The sequence below is a fragment of the Nansenia antarctica genome, assembly GCF_963989245.1.
Source record: "Nansenia antarctica genome assembly, chromosome: 16".
Taxonomy (NCBI): domain Eukaryota; kingdom Metazoa; phylum Chordata; class Actinopteri; order Argentiniformes; family Microstomatidae; genus Nansenia; species Nansenia antarctica.
In genome coordinates, this window is record NC_137686.1 from 14,683,898 (window position 1) to 14,707,278 (window position 23,381).

The 23,381-nt window shown below is 47.0% G+C and overlaps 1 protein-coding gene across 1 annotated transcript in view; it reads right to left on the bottom strand.

The window, feature by feature from the left end:
• Positions 1 to 21,506, bottom strand: part of b4galt2 (UDP-Gal:betaGlcNAc beta 1,4- galactosyltransferase, polypeptide 2) — a gene marked incomplete at both ends in the record, with an annotated part of 122,828 nt that extends 101,322 nt beyond the window's left edge. Inside the window, one exon of the mRNA XM_080546729.1 lies at positions 21,152 to 21,506. Coding sequence (XP_080402855.1) covers positions 21,152 to 21,506 — 355 coding nt within the window. The remainder of the gene's footprint in view (positions 1 to 21,151) is intronic.
• Positions 21,507 to 23,381: the final 1,875 nt, after the last annotated feature.

Genomic DNA, 23,381 nt, shown 5'->3' on the forward strand with positions numbered 1-23,381 from the left:
TCCCCCCCCCCTCTCTCACTTCCTCTCTCTCTCTCTCTCTCTCTCTCTCACTCCCTTTCCCCCCTCTCGCTTCCTGTCCCTCTCCCCCCCTGTCTCTCTCTCTCACTCCCTCTAGCCTCTCACACTCTCCCCCCTCTCGCTCCCTTTCTCCCTCACTCTCCCCCCCGCCCTCTCTCACTTCCTTTCTCTCTCTCTCTCTCACACTCTCTCTCTCATTCCCTCTCCCCCCTTTCGCTCCCTTTCTTCCTCTCTCCCTCCCTCTCTCTCTCCCTCCCTCCCTCTCTCCCTCTATAGTGTAAGAACACTGGCGAGAACTACTGGCAAGCACGGCGGATGGAGCAACGACTGTTCTCCATAATGAGCCGGGTTTCGGCAGCGACGCAAAGTCAAGTTTCCGGCTTGTCTCACAATCAACACCCAGTCTGAACAGACTGCGGAGCACTACACTATCCTGATGTCCCAACCTTCGTCATCTTCTTCTTCTTCTTCTACTTCTCCATCACGATGAAAAGAAACGGAGGAGGAGGAGGAGAGAGAGAGAGAGAGAGAGAGAGAGAAAGAGAGAGAGAGAGAGAGAGAGAGAGACCAAACAAAAGTCAGGATGATTTATGAGCCGGTCTGTAACTGGTGGACGTCTTTCACTAGAGTCTAAATCTAATTACCAGGAGCTGTTCAACTGGAGCTGAAATTAACAGGTGTTGGCAACACCGCAACGAACGCTGCATAGGAGCAACCGCCGCCGAGCGCACAGACGCTACTTTGATCGTGACTACGTTGGATACGGCACACCGCAGAGAGCACCCTACTTGTCTGAAGCACTTGCTCTCTTTCGTCAACTTGCCACTTTGCGGAAAACGGTTAAGCGAAATGTCGACAGGAAGCAGTCCCGCGGTGATACGCGCGCTGTGGAGATCACGCAACTTACATTTACATTGTTGACATTAGCCGGGGCTTTTATCCAAAGCGACTTGCAAGTACATTTGGTTAGTGAAGTGAATCATCTATACATCAGTCATCATCGGAAAAAAAGACGATGCTAGGACCAGGGGCTGTTGGCAGTCACAACGCTAGAAGAAGGAAGATTATTTTTCTTTTTTTACACACATTGATTTACACTTTCTCTCCTCTCCTATCCTACTCTCTTTTCCTCCTTCCCTGTCCTCTCCTAATGCTCTCGTCTTCGCCCACCTACGCTCCTTCCCCTCTCCTCTCTCCTCCTACCCTCCCCCCTACTCTCCTCTCCTCCACACAAGGAAGGAGAGGAGAGTGGGGGTATGGTAGGAGCAGTAGAGGAGACGGGCACAGGGGGTAGGTGGGGAAGACGAGAGGTCTTTAGGAGGGACAGTCAAGATGTAGCCTGAAAAGATGGGTCTTCAGTCTACGGCAGAAGAAAAGGCAGTGGCTCTGCAGTCCCGACAGCAGTAGGGAAGGAACTTGTCTGAAGTACTTTCTCTCTTTGTTAAACTTGCCACTTTGCTGGAAACGGTTAAGCAAAATGACATAAGGCAGTCCCACTGTGTTTGTGTTAGCTCTGCACATCAGATAGAAAGGAGGGCACAGAACAGGGTGAAATGATTCATTTATGTCTAGCTCGTCTACTCTCGTTTTCACCCACTTACCGTCATCAACAATAGATTACGTCTAGACTCGAGCCAATCACCTTTAACACAACTCCACACGGACACGTCTCCAACTGAATACAAATGTTCCCAGTCGGAAAGAAAAACGTACTTAAAGAGAGTAAACAAGGTTTTTATCCTTCAATTTCAAAAGGCCCACGGGTTAAATACAATCTACCTTCATTACCATCCCACCGCCACAATGGATTACCTTTGTGTGTTTCCTTAAATGCTAATTGAGTGTTGGCTCCATGTTTTTAAGCTTAATTCATTCCTTCTTTAAAAAAAAAAAAAAGGACATTTCTGCTTTATTGGGATAGAGACAGTAGAGATTGACAGGAAGGAGGGGTGAGAGAGAGAGGAGGATAGAGACAGTAGAGACTGACAGGAAGGATGGGTGAGAGAGAGAGGAGGATAGAGACAGTAGAGATTGACAGGAAGGAAGGGTGAGAGAGAGAGGATAGAGACAGTAGAGACTGACAGGAAGGATGGGTGAGAGAGAGGAGGATAGAGACAGTAGAGATTGACAGGAAGGATGGGTGAGAGAGAGAGGATAGAGACAGTAGAGACTGACAGGAAGGATGGGTGAGAGAGAGAGAGGATAGAGACAGTAGAGATTGACAGGAAGGATGGGTGAGAGAGAGGAGGATAGAGACAGTAGAGATTGACAGGAAGGATGGGTGAGAGAGAGGAGGATAGAGAGAGACAGTAGAGATTGACAGGAAGGATGGGTGAGAGAGAGGAGGATAGAGACAGTAGAGATTTACAGGAAGGATGGGTGAGAGAGAGGAGGGATGACATGCAGGATAGGTCGATGGCCGGAATCGAACCAGGGACCCTGCGATGATATCATGGCATGTGGAACCTTAGTGTGCTACGCCACCTAGGCACCCCAGCTGCATGTTTTTAAGCGTCATTAATTCCAATCAAACCAATGCTCTCTACAACCACTCGGTTCCCAACGTGAATGTGTGCTCCTGATTACGGAAGCGCATCGTGGCCATCTGTCAAACATATTAAGGAACCGATTTTAAATTAAACCAATGTTCCAAAATGTCAAAGGCAACAGTTTTGAACATCCTTTATGGTTTACAATGGATTATGGGTGAGGCTAGGCACAGCAGGGGCGAAGCTGAATTTTGACGAGGCAGGAGGAAGGGTTGAATTCATCAGGGCGGTTGGTAGGGCCGTGCCTGTCATCACTATGTTTAGTTGAGTTCAGTCCCAGTTCACACACACGCAGGTGCTCACACACACACACACACACACACACACACACACACACACACACACGTGCTCTCACACAAACACACACACACACACACACACACACACACTCACAAACACACACTCACACACACACACACACACACACACACACACACAGGCGCTCTCACACACACACACACACACACACACTCACAAACACACACACACACACACACACACACACACTCACAAACACACACACACACACACACAGCAGCTGTCATATCATGACAGTTGAGAACTGAGGATAAACACTGATAAAGGCAGGTGTCACACAGAAGCAGGATTACAGCTATAATGTATTTGGACAGGAGATAGCAGGAAGACTTACACTATTTAGGCTAAGCATCACATTAAAATCTAATAAGTTTATAAAAACGTTTTTTTTTTTTAAGATTACTTGTTACGTATCTTACTTCATCTTACTTCAAAGCGACCGGCTTAAAAACAGACACAACACAGCTAACGGGTATAAAAATAAACATTAGGTCGTTTTTTTTCCCAACTACTGTTTTCAGCTCAACTCAACAGCCAGTTGTCCTAGTCCTTCGGGGAAACACTAACAAAGCAATGTTGTTTAACATTGATTCTTCACAAGTCGCGACCAGAGTCTCTCTGCTCACTAGTGTCACAGGCACGTCAGAGGTAATTGGAGGATGTGAGGTGTTGTAATTGGACTACCTGGACACCTGACGGAGAGGGTCAGAGGTCAATGTCTCAGCTGGAGACACTATTTCATAAATTGGATAACTCCAAAGACACTAGTCTGTAAATTGGATGGCTCCAAAGACACTAGTCTGTAAATTGGATGGCTCCAAAGTACCACAGCTGTATCCAACTACATGTTAAATGACTTTTCCCCTGAAGTACGTTACGTACTAACCTATATGGATTTAAAAGCATAGGAAGTAAGTAGTGTCCATGCTTACGCCATTCTTATACTTGTAAATCCTTGTAGGGGAGTGAACAAGTGTTCACTTCAGAGTGGAGAAGGGTGGAGAATTGATACACAGTGAGTGTTTTTCAAAGATGGCTGTCTGTGGCCTTCTGCGACGACATCATCACTGACAATGTCCATCTGATCTCAATTCCACATGCCACATGTCGAGGTGTCTTTGGGCAAGACACTGAACCCCAAATTGCTCCCAATGAGCGCCTTGCATGGTAGCTTGTCGTCGTTGGTGTGTGAATGTGTGTGTGTGTGAATGGGTGAATGAGAGGCCGTTGTAAAGCGCTTTGGAATAAGGCTCAATATAAGTCAGTCTATTTACCATTCATTTACCATTGTAGCGTTCTAATAAGCGTTCTGCTGTTCTGATAAGGGTTCTAGTGTAAGTAAGTAAGTAAGTAAGTAAGTAAGTAAAGCTTTATTTATATAACTCAAAGCGCTAGTGTTCTAATAATATCTACTGCTTAGCATATGCAGACACAGACACACATAGACGTGACATCAAGCGCATCCCTAGCCATGTAGCTGGAGAAAGAAACATTTTGTTAATGTTCTTAACAGCTGCCCCTTCAGTCTGTTCGTTGCTTCTGGAGCGCACAAAACATGTTCGCTGAGAGAACACATCCTCTAAAAATACATTTAGACACTGTGTCCTGCGAGTCCTCTAACGAGTGCCCCCCCCCCCCTCCCCCGTCTACTCATGCCAGTCTGCATTGCTCCATATGACCTTCTAAATGCTGCTACTTTCCCCGCGGCTAGCAGGGAAGGGCGGGAAAGGGCGCTGTGTCGGAGACTCGCAGCGGAAAACAGACACGAGGTCTGTTCTTCTCTCTCGCATTAGGCCTCGCCCCCGCGCACTCCCTTGTCTCCGGTCGCGCACGGGGGCGCACACACACACACACACACACACGCCCGCGCCTATGCACACACACACACGCACGCACGCACACACACACACACACACACGCGTGCTTATGCATGCACACACACACACACGCACACACATACATACACACGCACACACGCACTTATGCATGTACTACCCCCACCCACATACACACACACACACTGACACACACGTACTGTATATGTATGCACACACACACACACACACTTATGCATGTACTCTCACACACACACACACACACACACACACACACACACACAGGGAACATGACGACCACGGAGGCAAGTAAGCAGCATAATGCAAATGTAATTTGGAGGAGGAGGAGGAGAAGGAGGAGGAGGAGGGGGGGGGGGGGGGGGGGGGGGGAGGAGGGGGGAGGAGTGGATGGAGGGATGAGAGAGACGTAGTGATGGAGAGAACAGAGGCTGGAGGTCTGTGGGGTGAAGGGCTTAGCCGTGTGTCACACTACAAGGCCAAAACTCCCTCTGACACCCCCATACACACACAGACACACATACACACACATACACACACAGACACACACACACACACACGTACACACACACAACACCATCAGAGACCACAGCATAGCACTAATAATCATTTTAATAACTAATCCATATTAAATAAATCTCAATGGTAAATCCCTCTGACATGATGTCCAGCAGGCATTTATCTGGAAACACTTCAGCTGGACACCCTGGTCTACTGGTCTAACATGGATAATTAATATCTATATCGCTGGAGCGCCTGGAGAGAAAATCACTGTTAACTATTGATGAGTGTGTGTGTGTGTGTGTGTGTGTGTGTGTGTGTGCGTGTGTGTGTGTGTGTGTGTGTGTGTGTGCGTGTGCGTGTGTGCGTGTAGTGGCAGAGTGCTGTCCATATGGCAGCATACACATTGTTATATTATTCATATGCTCAACATGGCGTTATTATTATTTAGTTTTTAAGTGTTACAAAGGGGTCTGTTTTTCTGTGACCATATACAGTGCATTTCTAAGCAAGGGAGGCTGGTGGCGGTAGAAATCGGAGGACTTGTAATGCATGCAATGAGGAATGGTAACAAACACGCATGGAGGCTGGTGGAGGTAGACATGTTTGATACAGTTCCTCATTCCATTCCAAGTCTGTCCTCTGATTTCTACCTCCACCAGCCTCCCCTGATACGAGGTCTAACCTGGATTCTGCATTGACTTCATGTTTTGCAACAGTTATGATTAAACACTAACACTTCCATCCATGTCTTTGTATTAATTTCTATTATCTTATTCATTATCTTAATAAATGTTAATAAACTTGCCTTGCCTTGCCTGGTGTGAGACAATGTGTATACTGTATTATATAGCACACGGTAATCAGCTTGTACATCTTACTATTATGATTATGAATCAATCAATTAGAACAATAAACTCTAACCTAAGCTCTGAGACATGTTTATGTTCATTAAACATATATGAGACCATAATGAGACTATTATTTCAAGCTGTGTGGCTGTCTGACTTCCTGTTCAATAATTACGTTTCTTTTATTAGAGATAGCAAATTTGTGATAAGACAGATGGCAGTGCAGCATATTTCATGTCTTTTCACCGACCGTATTCATCTATTTCATGGTGAGGTTAGATAAATTCAGGTCAGATTGACATGACACAAATTAACTGACAGTTTGTTTTCACTCTCAAATACTGTTTTTCTCGACCACCATGACAGGTTGCTTCCTTACTAAAGTCAGACACTTGTCCTGTTTACGCAGCGTAAATTAGTATTTTCCCTGAGCAGACACATGTCAAACACGTCTGACCTGAGGCTGTTTCTGTGGTGAGGAGGAGGCTACAGCTAAATTGACTTTTGTTAAGATTAGCTACAGCTACCGGTAATTTGACTGTTTCTGAGGAGTAAGGCAAGGCAAGGCAAGGCAAATTTATTTGTATAGCACATTCATACAACAGGGGCAATTCAAAGTGCTTTACATGCATTATTTAAATACAAGTAGCTACTGCTAATTTGACTGGCTGTTTCTCTAGTGAGGAGTAGCTACTGCTAATTTGACAGGCTGTTTGAGTTATTGTTAACCAAATGTGCTGGACCTACTGTGTCACCCAGACAGCAGTGTAGAGCGTGACAGAAGAGTTACCAGAATAACAGAATACCAACCTGTGTGCTAGTCGTTGACCCTCTAACTTAGAAGCGATGATGTTGTATGTTTAGTTCATACACCGTTGATGAAAGATGTTCTCAGTCATTTCATTTTTCATGTTTTTCATCAATCTTAATAAATGTCTCTGAAAAGTGTAAAACTTGTTCGACCTAACTTGGAACAAATAGGCTTTGTGCCCATTCCTGTTTTGATAGACATTATTATTACTGACATTATTTCATCAACCTCAAGTAACTGCGATAACATGTATTTGTTGTCGCTTTGGATAAAGGCGTCTGCTAAATGCCAAACATGTAAAATGAAAGAAAAACATGTTTTTTTTCAACCTGTCAAGCTGTGCAGATGTGATGGGAATGAGGTGGAAGATAGGTACTGCATGACAGACCTCCAGAAACTCCAGGATAGGTAGCCTAGACATGTAATGATCAAATGTCCCTTCATTTTTTATATTCTCACAAACTGTCTACATAAGACTCTTGACCATAAGTGAACTACTTAAATAAATATACCACGGTCACAAAAATATCAAGATAACATGTACAGAATGCTAATATGTCATAAGACAAGTACAGTACTATACAGTAGCTATCTGTATGGGTGACCCTACACCGCATAGCTAGCAATGCTAGAACTAGTTACAGATTACACACAAAGGAGTATAACATACACACAGTAGAGTGTTGACCTGCTCCATTATGTTCTCATTGTAGCAGCCAAAGCTAGCTTGCTCATCCTATTATTCAATGTTTACGACAATCCAGCTAAGCTAACATTGTATTAACAGGTCGATGGCTAATCCAATAGAGGACAGTGTGCAATCCTCTAATCTTCTCAAGGCTTCCATGAACAATGCACAACACTAAAAAACTCCCTGGAAACTTCTATTACATCAGATTTTTTTGTGTTAGATCTCAGTTTCCACTGACTCCCTGATGAAGGCCATGCGGAAACGCATCAGAGTGTTAAAGTGTCTGTTGTATTAAACATGCCTGAACACATAACGGCATTATACATTTATGAAGAGTGCCTTGGTCCTCCTCCCCTTTTTTTGATCACTCATTTTCCAGTTACTTGGAGAATAGTAGGATCATCCATTCTTTCTTTTCGGTCATATTTCCATTCCTTAGCTTTCTTTGGCTAGCATTTAGCCACACCAATGTACATGAATGGGCTTACTTGTAATGCTATACGCATGACTACTTCTCCACAAGAATTTCTACAACCATCTCATATCTTTGTGGGCTACACATGTGTAACAGATATGTCAACACACCTGTACTAACCCTAACCCTAAAATTAACAATTATTAGTTATTTCCACTACTGCAAGCATAAAGGTTTGGAACTCATTTTATTTGAGTATATACTGAGATAGTCAAAGAAAGCTCAACAAAGGAATGATGACAAAAAAAAAGTGTCTGAATGAGGCTACAACACTCCAAATGCGTGAAAAATGAAGCCTAATGTCGAAAAAACCTAGAGATATCCCTTTAATTAAAATAGACCAGAAATAATATAATAAATCATACATATATTGATCAATTACAAAGCCAGACATCACAATAAATCTTGAATAAACAGATCAATTATACAAGCCTGAAATCTCTCTCTACAAGCGATTACTGAGTCAAAGCCACATGCGGTACTCTATTTGAAGTAATGTTGGCAGAAAGCTGAGAAGACACTAGTGAAGATATGTGGAGCTGATCTGATAATGTAGCTTTGTTCTCATTTGAAACCAATACACAGCTGAGCTTTCTTTTCTTTCGTCTGTGTAATAGGGAGAGAGAGAGAAAGAGGGAGAAAAAGAGAGACAGAATGAGAGAAAGAGAGAAAAGGAGAGAATGAGAGAAAGACAGAGAGAGAGAAAGAGACAGAGAGAACGAGAGAGAGAAAAAGAGAAAGAAAGAGAGAATGAGACAGAGAGAAAGCGAGAGAGCGAGAGAGAGACAGACAGACAGAGAATGAGAGATAGAGAAAAAGAGAGAAATAAAAATGAGAGACAGACAGAGAGAGAGAGAGAGAGAGCAAGAGAGAGTGAGAGACAAGAGAGAGAGAGAGAGAGAGCGAGCGAGTGAGTGAGACGCGGAGAAAACAACTACTCTGTCGTCGGGCGGATTACGATATCAGGTCTCTGTTTTGTCATTTATCATTTGGAGTGGGCTCGGCGTCCATCTCGTTAGGCCAGTCACGCCGTAGTGGCTGCTGGGAGTGGTAGAGGGAGCCAACGTGGAGGGAGAGGAGACGGGGTGTAATTGTCTATATCCCCTCTAGACTGGCAAACCCCTGAGTCTCCCCACGCCTCCGCTCGCCTGGCCGCGGCGCTCATTGATTCCACGTCCGCTGTATCCCGCCAAACGCTGACCTGATGAGACAATCTTAATAGCGCTGCCTCATTAAATATCTGGACGAAATGTAGCCCCCCCCCCCCACACACACACACACACACACACACACACACACACACAAACACACACACACACACCCACACACACCCACAGAGCATCTGAACAGGGCCACGATTTTCATCAAGAAACAAGATTGTCCTCTGAGTGTGTGTGCGTGTGTGTACAGTACGTGTGTGTGTGTGTGTGTGTGTGTATGTACAGTACGTGTGTGTGTGTGTGTGTGTATGTACAGTACGTGTTTGTGTGTGTGTGTGTGTGTGTGTGTGTGTATGTACAGTACGTGTGTGTGTGTGTGTGTATGTACAGTATGTGTGTGTGTGTGTGTGTGTGTGTGTGTGTGTGTGTGTGTGTGTGTAAGTGTCTGAATACATTGCACAGCTGAGGGAGGACGCGGTCTCATCTAGATGCAGCTGAAGCGTCCATTAGGGCGTCTCCAGCTCTTCCCTGTCAGAGCCAGGGCCGTTTGGTTTTCCTCACCGGGCGGGGTAATTGAAGGCTCTTATTCTCGATCTAAAGGGACAGCTACGTTATTGAACACAGCCTTCAAAAAGATAATAAACCGCTACAGGACTACATCTCAAAGAGAGGCTTATAGCATCACTGGGTTTTGAGTTGTTGAGGCACAACAACAACAACTAGACTTCCTGAAACACCTAGAGACCGCTCCGAGACCGAGAAAGTCAAGTTACTGTACGTTTTTTTATCCCCCGTTATGGCTGCGTACGTAAATTCGCTCTGGAATCTGATAAGCACTCATGGAATGCCTCTTGTCCAATCAATTTACTTGGTCCCTTTATGATAACTACTTCACGACCTCCTCAAACACCTATCTGAGGGTCCTAAATTTCGTTGTTTGGTACCTGTACTGTAGCAATGACAATAAAGACCATTCATTCATTCATTCATGAGAGACCATTGGTAAACATGGACTACTACTGTACACTACCGTGTTTACTGAATATATTGTAAGTGGAGTGACTGTATGTAGCTGTTCCAGGGGCGTTTTTTCCCCCGTGGCTGACCCTGTGCGATGACCTCTGACCTCTCTCTGTCTGTGCATCTATGTGTGAAAACTGTGTGCGCATCTCTCCGGGGGGGACGGGGGGGGGGAGGGGGGATATGCAAAGCTGAACACGGTAGTGTGTGACTCACAGTGTGAGTCAAGTCAAGCCAAGCAGACAGACATCGACATGACGTCAACAACTCCGACATGTTAAATCGCAAACGCCCTCGAGGCAGACTCATACCTCCTCCAGGCGGTGCAACCTAAACCACTCTACCCCCACTCTATCCCACAGAAGGAGAGGCTGGTGGAGGTAGAAATCGGATGGACGGTGAGCTCATTGGAACGAACCGAACCGGAATGAGGAACGGTGTCAAAAACACACCATTCCGTTCCGTGTGTTACAACGAGGCCCCCCCCCCCCCGTCCTCTGATTTCTGCCTCCACCAACCTCTCCCTTGATACAGACCCATCACGGTAACACGCTGAAGTGCTCTTCCTTTCAGTCGGCCGCTCGACGGTATTGTTCTAAAGAGAGTAAGGGACGTATTAAAGTTGCAGGAGGACATTACGTCTGCTACATCATGAACTAAATATTCACTGAGCGTGAGGGCGCTGAGGGGATGGGCAAGGGGGGACCAGGGGGGACCAGGGAGGCCACGCGGGGGTGGAGGGGGGTGTGTGTGTGTGTGTGTGTGTGTGTGTGTGTCTGTGTGTGTGTGTGTGTGTGTGTGTGCATGTATGTGTGTGTGAACTGGGACTGAACTGACACAACAGCTGACCTTCACCCAGCTAGCTAGAGCGCTGACACGTAGAGTAGCAGCCTCTGATGGGCTAGGCCTACCTGTAACCTAAGGAGAGAGAGATCTAACCTCAACACTCTGACCTCAACACTCTGACCTTCAACACTTTCTAAGATTTCTAAGTATTATTTTTTTTATCTGTTATTTGCTAGAGACCATTGGATGGACGATAGAGACTAGGTTTGGGCAAAATCCAAAATGTCTTAGTCAGGAAATTACTTCATATTAAAATATCACTATGTGGTGTATGACAATATCATTCATGTTCATTTCTGACGTATGCCAGTACGGCATACGGCTGGTGCCAGTACGACGTACGGCTGGTGTTGTAAACAGTGGGGGGCAGCGGGACACTGCCATTTGTAGTTTTGCACATAACTGTTAAGTCTTAAGCACTTGGACAGACTGTTATTCTGTGAGAGAACAACATCGCCATATCCTCCAGATGCCAAACCGCTGTCTGATGAGGTTGAATATGGAGCCAGGTTGACAACTGAGACAGCAGGGCGGTGCTCCCTTGCAGCACACGGAGAGAGAGAGAAATAGAGGGAGAGAGAGAGAAACAGAGAGAGAAATAGAGAGAAAAAGAGAGAAAGAAAGAGAGAAATAGAGTGAGAGAGGGAGGGGGAGAGAGAGAGAGAGAAATAGAGAAAGAGAAAGACAGAGAGAGAGAGAGAGAGAGAGAGAGAGAGAGAGAGAAAAAGAGAGAGAAATAGAGAAAGAGAAAGACAGAGAGAGAGAAAGCTGACGTGTGGGGCCCACTGGACAAACAGCCCCGGGCCATGCGCAGACCTGGAGATGACGGGCTAAGCAAACAGCATCCATAACCATAACATCAACTCTACCCTCTACATCACTCTCTCTTCCTCCCTCCCTCCCTCCCTCCCTCTGTCCACATAACATCAACTCTACCCTCTACATCACTCTTCCTCTCTCCCTCTGTCCACATGACATCGACGCTGCCCTCTATATCACTCTCTCTCTCTCTCCCTCCCTCCCTCCCTCTGTCCACATCACTCAATCAACTCTACCCTCTACATCACTCTCTTCCTCCCTCCCTCCCTCCCTCTGTCCACATGACATCAACGCTGCCCTCTATATCTCTCTCTCTCTCTCCCTCCCTCCCTCCCCCTGTCCACATAACTCAATCAACTCTACCCTCTACATCACTCTCTTCCTCCCTCCCTCCCTCCCTCTGTCCACATGACATCGACGCTGCCCTCTATATCACCCTCTCTCTCTCTCTCTCTCCCTCTCTCTCTCTTTCCACATAACATCAACGCTGGCCTCTATATCAATCTCTCTCCCTCTCCCTCCCTCTCTCCCTCTGTCCACATAACATCAACTCTACCCTCTACATCACTCTCCCTCCCTCCATCTCTCCACATAACATCAACGCTGCCCTCTATATCACTCTCTCTCTCTCGCTCCCTCCCTCCCTCCCTCCCTCCCTCTGTCCACATAACATCAACGCTGCCCTCTATATCTCTCTCTCTCTCTCTCCCTCCCTCCCTCCCTCCCTCCCTCTGTCCACATAACATCAACTCTGCCCTCTCTCTCTCTCCTCTCTCCCTCCCTCTCCCTCATCATCGTCAGTTCCGGTGGTCATAAAACCAACATTTCTCACAGCGGTGATCTGATCTCCAATGACAAGCCATGGAAGTGGACCTGTCTCCTCTGATAGGTCGAGGTGTCAGTCACCTCACGCTAACAGGGGGCCCTTTGATTGGTTGGTCCACCCCCCTCTTGCAAGGTTTGATTGGTTCTAGTACCACTAGGGGAGGGGAACAGTGACCTCTGACCTCTACACCGACGAGTGGACCGGCTATGAGAGAGAGAGAGAGAGAGAGAGAGAGAGAGAAAGAGAGAGAGATAGAGAGAGAGAGACAGAAAGAGGGAGAGAGAGAGAGAAAGAGGGAGAGAGAGAGAGAAAGATAGAGCAGAGAAGTTCGGATCGCAGAACAAAAAGCACCTGAAGGCAGCACAGATAGCTGAGCCAATAGCAGGAGTCCATTTAAACGCTGAATATCTAGTAGGCCACTCTGTTGGCCTCGTTCCCAGTCCGAGTCGTAGGTGTACAGAGTTGGTTTGAGAACGTCGCCATAGAGTATCGAACCATCACCGCTTTTAGCAGCAGAGCCCCTGTGATGCACCTCCCAGATTGTTTCTTGACGCTTGTCATTAAACTTCCTTCATTTGTTCCGTAAAAGAGGTGAAAAAGCATGCGCACACACACACACACACACACACACACACACACACACACACAGACACACACAGAGACACACAGACACACACACACAAACAAACACACACACACACACACACACACAAACAAACACACACACACACACACACACAGAGAGAGAGACACACACACACAGAGACACACACACACACACACACACACACACTCTCTCTCTCTCTCTCTCACACACACACACACACACACACACACACACACACACACACACACACACACACACAGAGAGAGACACACACACACAGAGACACACAGACACACACACACAAACACTGGGAGCAGCAGAGGATGCCCTCTCACAAGCAACAGCACCTGTCAGCTGGGCTGGAGTCTGGAGTCTACCCCAGTACCCCCCCCCCCCCCCCCCCCCCCTCTCCCTCCTCCTCCCCTACCCCCCTCCTCTCCCCTCCACCCCCCAAGCCAAGTCTCTGTCTCTGGGGCCTCTTCCCCGTGCACACCATCTCTCTGCACCTGTGACTAACACACACACACACACACACACACACACACACACACACACACACACACACACACGCAGGCAGGCTCAGTCTCTGCACCACATTACCCCAGGCACCTCCTCCATCAGTAGGAGAGATAACTAGAGCAGCTGACCCATAATACACAACTGGTACCTGCAAGGTAGAGACACACACTACAGTAAGTCTCAGTAAGTGATATCATGGAGGTATGATATCATATATTTTACATTTAAAATGTTTGCCATTTAGCAGACGCCTTTATCCAAAGTGACTTTTCAACAAATCCATTTGTCTGTAAGTAGGCTAAGTGAATCCTCTATCCACCAGTCATCTTAAGAAGGAAATAGTATCTATGCCAAAACCAGGGGCCATTGGCAGTTACAATGCTAGAAGGAAGCATTATTATTAATTATTATTATTATTTCTTTTTTTAATCTATAGCTGAGAAATTGTACCGGGGGGGTAGTGGGGATAAGGATGTCTTTAGGAGTGACAGTTGAGATGTAGCCTGAATGACATAGAAGTATGATATATGATAGTAGAAATGTATTTGTTATAAGTCACTTTGAATAAAGGCTAAATGCCAAAAATGTAACGTAAACGTAGAAGAAACTTGACCTTATTTTACCGGAATGATCCAAAATAAATCATAGTAGTGGGCTGAACATGAAATAAAGCTAGCTGTTTCATAGCTAGCTGTGAAAATCATTCATTCCTTCTCTGTGAAAATGATACATCAAATTAACGTATTGAACTAAACTGTTGAAATATGAAATTAGGTCAAGTCACATGTCTGCGGCTGTGTTCGCAAGAGGTAGAGCCGGTGTCTAATGATGGCAAGGTCAGCAGATCGACGGTTCGAACCTCGGCTGGCCACATGTCGAGGTGTCCTTGGGCAAGACACCGAACCCCAAATTGCTCCCAATATGAGCGGGCCGGCGCCTTTTGGGTAGCTTGTGGCCTCTCACAGTGGCCTCTTTCACTGACTTCCGGTGGCGCTGCGCTGTAGCGACCCGGGCTGCCTCACTGCTGCCTCGTTCTGATGTTTGTTTGTTTTATCGTGTTTTTAGCAGTTTTATCGTGTTTTTAGCAGTTTAACGCTGTGTGAGCCTGTATTCATACCTGTGTGGTAACAAGATGATGGTTTTAGCAAGACTACTGTTCATTATTTTTATCGTCTGGGAGCTTATTAAACAATGTCGCTCCATGCCGTCGAGTCGGGAATCCACGCCGTCGTTCCTCCGCTATCCCCGCGATCTACTACTGCTGCTGCGCTCCACCGACACACCTGCTCCCCAGCTACCGAGGGAGCTGTGGGCTCGGCCTCCGGACCACCGCGGCCGCAGACTGAGGAGGAGGGGGAGACGCGGAGGGGTGAGACAGCGAATGCGAAGAAGAGCGGACAGGCCACCTCTGCCTTCTATGGTCCTCTGCAACGCCCGTTCATTGAAGAACAAAGTTGACGAACTCCGATGCAACACCAGAGCCCAACACGAGTACCGGGACTCGTGTCTGCTCGTTTTCACCGAGACCTGGCTACAGAAAGACGTACCGGACTCGCTTGTGGACCTTGAGGGCTTCTCTCTCGTGCGCTCCGATCGGAACTCAAACTCCGGGAAGCGCATAGGAGGCGGCACCTGCGTCTTCATCAACCAGAAGTGGTGCTCCCAATTTACTACAAGGGAGTCTGTCTGCAACCCTGACATTGAGCTGGTATGTTTAAGCCTCAGGCCCTTTTATCTTCCTCGAGAATTCGGGAATATTGTACTATGTACAGTTTACATTCCACCGAGTGGTAATGCTGCTAGAGCAGCCAGCGCGATAGCAGACTGTGTGCACAGACAATTGAAACGCACTCCTGAAGCACCTTGTTTTATTGCCGGCGACTTTAATCACTGTAAGCTTGAGTCTGCGCTGCCTGGATTCACGCAGTATGTTAAGTGTAACACGCGAGGTGAACGAATCCTTGATAAATGCTATGGCAATGTTAAGGACGCCTACACTGCCAGGGCTAAACCCCCGTTAGGTAACTCCGACCACAATGTTGTCCAGCTAATCCCCACGTATAAATCTCTGCTTAAAAGTAGCAAACCCCAAGTTAAAACAGTTCATGTCTGGAATGATGATGGCATTGAAACCCTAAAAGGCTGCTTTTCCTGTACCGACTGGGACCTCTTTCACGGTCTGGACCTTGAAGAGGCTACTGACACTATTACAGATTATATAAAGTTTTGCAGAGATAACGTGTTACCCCTGAAATCTATAACTGTGTACCCTAACAACAAATCCCATATCACGAAGGAAATCAAAAAGTGCATAGTTCAGAAGAGAATTGCATTCAGGAATAAGGATCTTTTGGCCATGAGGAACATCCAAAAAGAACTGAATCACAAATTAAGGGGGGCCAAGAGGAATCAGAAAGAGACATTTGAATCCCACTGCTCTTCTATGAACACTAAAAAACTATGGGACTCCATGAAACATATGACTAACATGGCCCCAGCTAAAAGGTGCCTTAGTGTCCTAAACGAGGGTGAAAAAGCCAATGAACTTAACAATTTTTATGCCAGGTTTGAGACTGCCGACTTCTCGATGGAGCAAACAGTGGCTCTTCAGGCGCTGCCTGAGTTGGAAGCAAGTATCACCATTGAGCAGCGCGAGGTACAGAGACTGTTCGCTAACACCCGCCCTAGAAAGTCCTCTGGACCGGATGGCATCTCTGGGCTCATGCTAAAGTCCTGCAGTGAGGAGCTGGCTGAGGCCTGGTGTCCTATCTTCCAGAAGTCTCTGGACTCTCACACTGTTCCGTCCATCTGGAAAGACGCTATCATTATTCCTGTTCCTAAGAAGGCTAGCTGCAAGGAAAATAATGACCTGCGACCAGTCGCTTTGACATCTGTTGTAATGAAATGCTTTGAAAAATTCATTATATGTAAAGTGAAAAATGCAGTCAGTTGCTCTCTGGATCCTTTTCAGTTTGCGTATAGATGTAATACAGGCACAGATGATGCAACCTCAGCCATGGTGCACTTCATATCTAAGCACTTAGAGGACCCTACCTACTATGTCCGACTCTTATTTGTTGATTTCAGTTCTGCTTTTAACACGATACAGCCGCACCTTTTAATTGAGAAGTTAAATGGGCTTAATGTCCCCCCCCTCATTATAAAATGGTATCACTCCTTTTTAACTAACCGCACACAGCGGGTCAGTGTTAATGGCACTCTTTCGGAACCCAGAACCATAAGCACTGGTGCTCCTCAGGGTATAGTCAGTTCCCCTGTGCTCTTTACTTTATACACAAACGAGTGCAGAAGCACCTACCCTAGCAACCGCATCATAAAATTTTCAGATGACACTGCCATCCTTGCTTTAATCAAAAAGGACAGAGACCTAAATGACTATTATTCTGAAATCCAGAGGTTTGTTAAATGGTGTGATGTTAACTGCCTGGTTTTAAATGTTAAGAAAACTGAGGAGATGGTGTTCGACCCCAGAGGTGTTGGGGACCACAGGCCTGTGGTCGTCCACAAACAATCCATCTCTCAGGTCGCCTCCTACAAATATCTTGGGGTTTTTATTGATAACTCACTCACCTGGAGCACTCATGTAGACAGCCTTTGTAGCAGATTACAACAACGACTACACTTCCTACGCCGCCTTAGAGTTCATGGTGTTGACCCAAAATGTATGCTACTTTTCTACCAGTCTGTCTTAGAGAGTCTCATCAGATACGGCATTACATCTTGGTTTGGTAACCTATCTGTAAAACTAAGGTCCAAACTGGTCCGACTGATACAGACTGCATGGAAGATCATAGGGGTGAAAGACCACTCATCCCTGCAGTCTATTTTTGAACAGGCTACTCTCAGACAGGCTAATAGAATTCTCATGAATCCCTCCCATGTCCTACATGCAGAGTATGAACTGCTGCCCTCTGGGAGGAGGTTCAGAGTCCCCCGCGCTAGATTAAATAGATTTAAAAATTCTTTTATTCCCGTTTCTGTTAAACTTTTAAACTGCACCAGATGAATGTAACTTATCTTGCTTATCATTTTATTTCCACTCTTGTTTTAATCAGGTCCGCCTTCTGTTTGTGTGCTAATATTCTGTATTGTCTGTTGCTCTTTGTTGTCTGTTGATCTTTGTTGGCTGCTGTGGGGTGTAAGCCCAATACAAATTTCCCAGTGATGGGACAATAAAGTGACTCTTGACTCTTGTCTTGACTTGCCGCCATTGGTGTGTGAATGGGTGAATGAGAGGCCATTGTAAAGCACTTTGGCATAAGGCGCTATATAAGTCAGACGATTGATATAATATTCATTAGCAGGGTTGTAACCCTCCTCATTTATGGATGTCCAAGCTTCAGATCCATCTACTGGGTAAAGAGGAAACTCCTCCGGCGCCCAATAGTAACGTCATTTTGAAATAACTGGCCCAGCTCAGCGAGAACCACCAGCTCAACAGGAAGTGGATAACTCAATTATGTTGTTCATCTCTTCCCACTGAGGCGGTCACAGCGGTACCATTAAAACAACACACACATGCTCATGCACACACACACACACACACACACGCACACAACACACACGCCCCCACACACAAACTTGTGGCTGTGGCTAAAGTTAGCATAACATAGTAGTTGCAGTGGCTATTCAAACAAAATGTGTGAACATTGGATATTACAGTCTCTCCTGGCCCATAGACTTTCATAGACGTTCAAGGATAAAGCTTTTTTTTAAATGTATGATATTTGGGTGACCTATCCCTTTAATTTAACACAGGCTACATCATTCATCCCCTTCTGCTGTTTCTCTGAAGGACAGTGGCTATTCTGTTACCTCTGATGCTGACTGAGGCAAACAGAATGCTGATTGGTTGCTTGGTTGTTGCATCGTCATCTTCCAGCTTGATGGAGCACAAGGTTATAAAAGACAACACTTCTGTTCTTTGCATATCCCACAATGTATTGTTATGGACCTGGTAAAGCCTAGGCTTTGTAACAGGCTTAGAGTTCAGTCTATCAACCACTTATTGAGAGGACAGGGTGTGTGTGTGTGTGTGTGTGTGTGTCTGTGTGTGTGTGTGTGTGTGTGTGTGTGTGTGTGTGTGTGTGTGTGTGTGTGTGTGTGTGTGTGTGTGTGTGTGTGTGTGTGGGTGTGTGGGTGTGTATGTGTGTTTGTGTGTGTGTGTGTGTGTGTTTGTGTGGGTGTGTGTGTGTGTTTGTGTGTGTGTGTGTGTGTGTTTGTGTGTGTGTGTGTGTGTGTGTGTGTGCGTGTGTTTGTGTGTGTTTGTGTGTGTGTGTGTGTGTGTGTGTGTATGTGTGTATGTGGGTGTGTGTGTGTGTGTGTATATGTGTGTGTGTTTGTGTGTGTTTGTGTGTGTGTGTTTGTGTGTGTGTGTTTGTGTGTGTGTAGTGGGTCGATTGGTGTGCACTGCATGTGTGTGTTTGTGCATGTGTATTTGTGTGTATGCTTGTGTGTTTGTATATGTGTGTGTGTGTGGGGGGCAGGGTCAATGGGTGTGCGCTGCGTGTGTGTGTGTAGTGGGTCGATTGGTGTTTGTGTTTGTGCATGTGTGTGTGGGTGTGTATGTGTGTTTGCAAATGTGCGTGTGTGTTCTTGTGTGTTTGTACATGTGCGTGTGTGTGTGTGTGTATGTATGTATCTGTGTGTGTGTCGGGTTAGTGCATACAGTAGCTAACTGTAAACAACAGAACTGCTGATGTGGCTCCTGAAAAAACACAGTCAACAACAACCTGCAAACTCAGTGGAAACCTGAGAACCTGAGCCCAGAACCAAGAAAGTGGAAACACACAGAACAGGGGTGTGTGTGTGTGTGTGTGTGTGTGTGTGTGTGTGTGTGTGTGTGTGTGTGTCTGCGCGTGTGTGTGTGTGTATACAGTATATGCATTTGTGTGCGGGTCTGTGTGTTTGTGTGTGTGTCTGTGTGCATTTGTGTGTGTGTCTGTGTTTGTGTGTGTGTGTGTGTGTACGTGCGGGGGTCATAAGACAAAGAGTGGTCCGCTAAATCTCATTAGCAGGATGTGGGTGTCAGAGGGGGCGCTTGTCGCCGCGACGACGGCAGCTAGCTGGCATATCACACGGTGTTCCAGCTGCCTCATAATGAGAAGGACAAGGCCCTCACCATGACAACCGTAGGTAATGACTCCTGTTTTCTGCTGATGGCGGGAATTCTCGAACAGGTAATAGGGGTGCTCCCCCCCCGCCCCCTTACTGCTGAGCTTTAGTGTGCTGTAAGCACGGCTGGAAAAGCCCACGACAGCTGAAATGCGACATGACAACACAGCGTTGTTCTCAGTGGGAACACCGAATAAGATCGCACGGGGGGGGGGGTCTGTTTTTCACCCCTACACGGAAGTGCCCAGGTCTGATATTAAGTGTGTGTGGAGAACGTTGACCGAATTTAGTTTTTTTTTTTCGTGTGTGGTCCGTAACCCCATAAGAATGCTGTTGAATAGCCCCAGCGCTAGCTCAAACAGCACACAACTATATTTGAGGTGACTGCGCTGTATTTCCGAGCAGGATAGGGCATGTTGTTTGTGTGAGTCTCTGTACCGTTTGGATGAAATATTACAGCGGGGGAGTGCTGACATTAAATCCATTTTATGGCTTCACCCCGGCCTGGGGAACACAGGGAAACACTAGCTTTTACAGTAATTGGGAGTTTACGCTCGGTCCCAATAGAAAACCGCTTGGCAGAATCTTTGCGCTATCAACCTTCTCCCTCTCCTCCGCTCGGATGCTCATTTTCAGATTAGCAATCTATATACTAATCCATAAACTAATTACAGTAATTCATAATTAGCAAATCCCCCTTGGACTCGTGTCAGAACACTTCAGACCCGGGCCAAAAATACTAGTACGGTTGCAGTCTGTCAAGATACGTGTGGTGTTTGAGGTGCGCTTTGATATGGCTTTGAGTTTCACTTTTGGGGTCGATTCTATTGAGTTACAACATGCCGGGTAAAACAAACCAAGTGTATCTCAAAGTATTTGAAAGCGTGTGACACTTTTGAAAATTCGATGGAATTGATACAGGTCAGTAACCCAATGATCCGCCCGCCAAGATTAGTCGGGGGGCCCCTATCCTAAAAGTTTTTTGGGGGGGCCATTTTCAAAAGAAAATGTCATTAATGGCAACCCCTGGGGGTTCTCTGCTTCAGTGCCCCGCCCATGACGAACATCTGAGGGGACCCCTTCAATCATGACAGTAAAAAAAAAGGGTGTTAGAGGGCATCACATCACATCACATCACATCACATGACCTACCCAGACCAGGGGGGATCTCCGGGCACGGCGGGACGGGCTTGACCGTGGCGGGCGTGCGGTCGCCCTCGGGCCGCGCACTGGGCAGCAGCTGGTCGGCCGTGGCCAGGTAGCTGGCGAAGGTGGTGTTGGGCCGCGTCAGGTTGTAGAAGTAGTGGTTGGGGGCGCCGCCGCCCGCGCCCCGGCCCGTGGCGTTGGCGTTGCGGCCGCCGTTGTTGAAGCGGCTGAAGATGATGTCGAAGCGCTGGCTGTACACGTCGAAGTACAGGATCATCATGATGAGGAAGTGGACCAGGCACAGCAGCAGGACCGCCTTGCAGATCCGCTCCAGGGTCCGGCCCAGCATCAGCCGGCTCATGGTGGACCCTGGACCCTGGACCGAGACACGGGACCGGACCAGGAGAGGAGGCGTGGCCTGGCGCCGGTGCCAACCCCCCTGCCTAGCAACCGCCAGGCGCTACACAGCTACCGCGGGCATCAGGGTTCTGGGCGGGGCTAGGCTGCGGACGGGGGAGGGGGGGGGCTCAGGGTGGTGGGGGTCCTCCTCCTCCACACTGGCTGACACATGCACCTGGGGAGAGGGAGAGGGAGAAGAGAGGGAGAGGAAGAAGAGAGGTAGAGGAAGAAGAGAGGTAGAGGGAGAAGAGAAGGAGAAGAGAGGGAGAGGGAGAAGGAGAAGAGAGGGAGAAGAGAGGGAGAAGAGAAGGGAGAGGAAGAAGAGAGGGAGAAGAGGAGAGGGAGAGGGAGAAGGAAGAGGAGGAGAGGGAGAGGAGGGAGAACATGAGGAAGAGGAGGAAAAGGGAGAGGAGCAGGAGGGAGATGGAGAGGAGAGGAAGATAGAGCGTCATTACATTCATGTTATATTCATTGTTCAATTCAAAGAAAGGAGAAAAGCTGTACACTCTCACTCCGGTGCAATCATTTATTGAGGAATATTCTGGCAGCAAGCTGTCTTGTTCAGGGTTTCACTGTTTACTCAGTCAGAATAGAACATTATGTTGTTGTCCCAAAACTGGACCATTTTCTTTGGCCTCACCTCGGGCGAGACACAGCTTACGGCAAGAAAAGAAATATCTCTGCTATTCAAGCACAACATAGGAAATGAGAATGCGGCTCTGGAGGAAAGAAAAAAAAAAAAAAAAAAAAATACTTATATCTTCCCATAAAATCTGTCCGTCAATAGGTTGTCAACAAGATGACACATATAAAAAAAAAAGACAATCAAGTGAACGACAAACAGCTCCACAAATCGGCCGTTAAAAAAACAAACACAAAGTAAATTCCAGTGATTTCAAAAAGCACTTATGAGGAAATGCGTCGGCTCCTAGGGGAGAGACGAGGAAGAAACTGCCTCTCTGTGGCCCATCAGAACCTTCCTGGGAGCAATCTCCTCCATGTTGATCGTTTTTTTACCAATCAAGCTGGGAAGTGGCTGGGAGGTGTTTAAAGAGAGAGAGAGAGGGGGGGGGGAGAGAGGGAGGGGGGAGGGAGGGAGGTAGGGAGGGATGGAGGGAGAGAGGGAGGGAGGGAGGGAGGGGGGGAGAGAGGGAGGGAGGGAGGGGGGAGGGAGGGAGGGAGGGGGGAGGGAGGAAGGGAGAGAGAGAGGGAGGAAGGGAGAGAGAGAGGGAGGAAGGGAGAGAGAGAGAGAGAGAGAGAGAGAGAGAGAGAGAGAGAGAGAGAGAGAGAGAGAGAGAGGAGGGGGAGGGTAAACAAGCCAGGGGCGATCACTTCACTCTGGTTGTGTTCCAGGTCGCCTACATTGCAGTCGGGCAGTGCAGCTCATCAGATTTCTATACCATATGGATGTGATTTGTTACTTGTCTCCAGGTGCTGTGAGATCTGGTAGACTGCACAGCTGCCCTGCAATGTAGGTGACCTGGAACACATCCTCTTTGTCCTCTATACTGTGGACCCGGTTATCTGTGCAGCGCAGCTGTAATGTAGGGGATATACAGTGCGCACACACACACTCATACACACGCACACACACGCACACACACACACACAAACACCCAGACACAAACACCCAGACAACACTCACCCACACTTGCCTGCACGCACTGACACACACACACACACACACACGCAAGCGAGAGATAATGTGACCCCATCACCACCACCACTCTAACTCTCTATGACTAAAATATCCAGGTACTTAAGTCGTTTAACGGCTCATTGGTAGTGAAATACCCCCTCAGTCAGAATCAACGCCCTGAAACAGCTTCTTATGAAA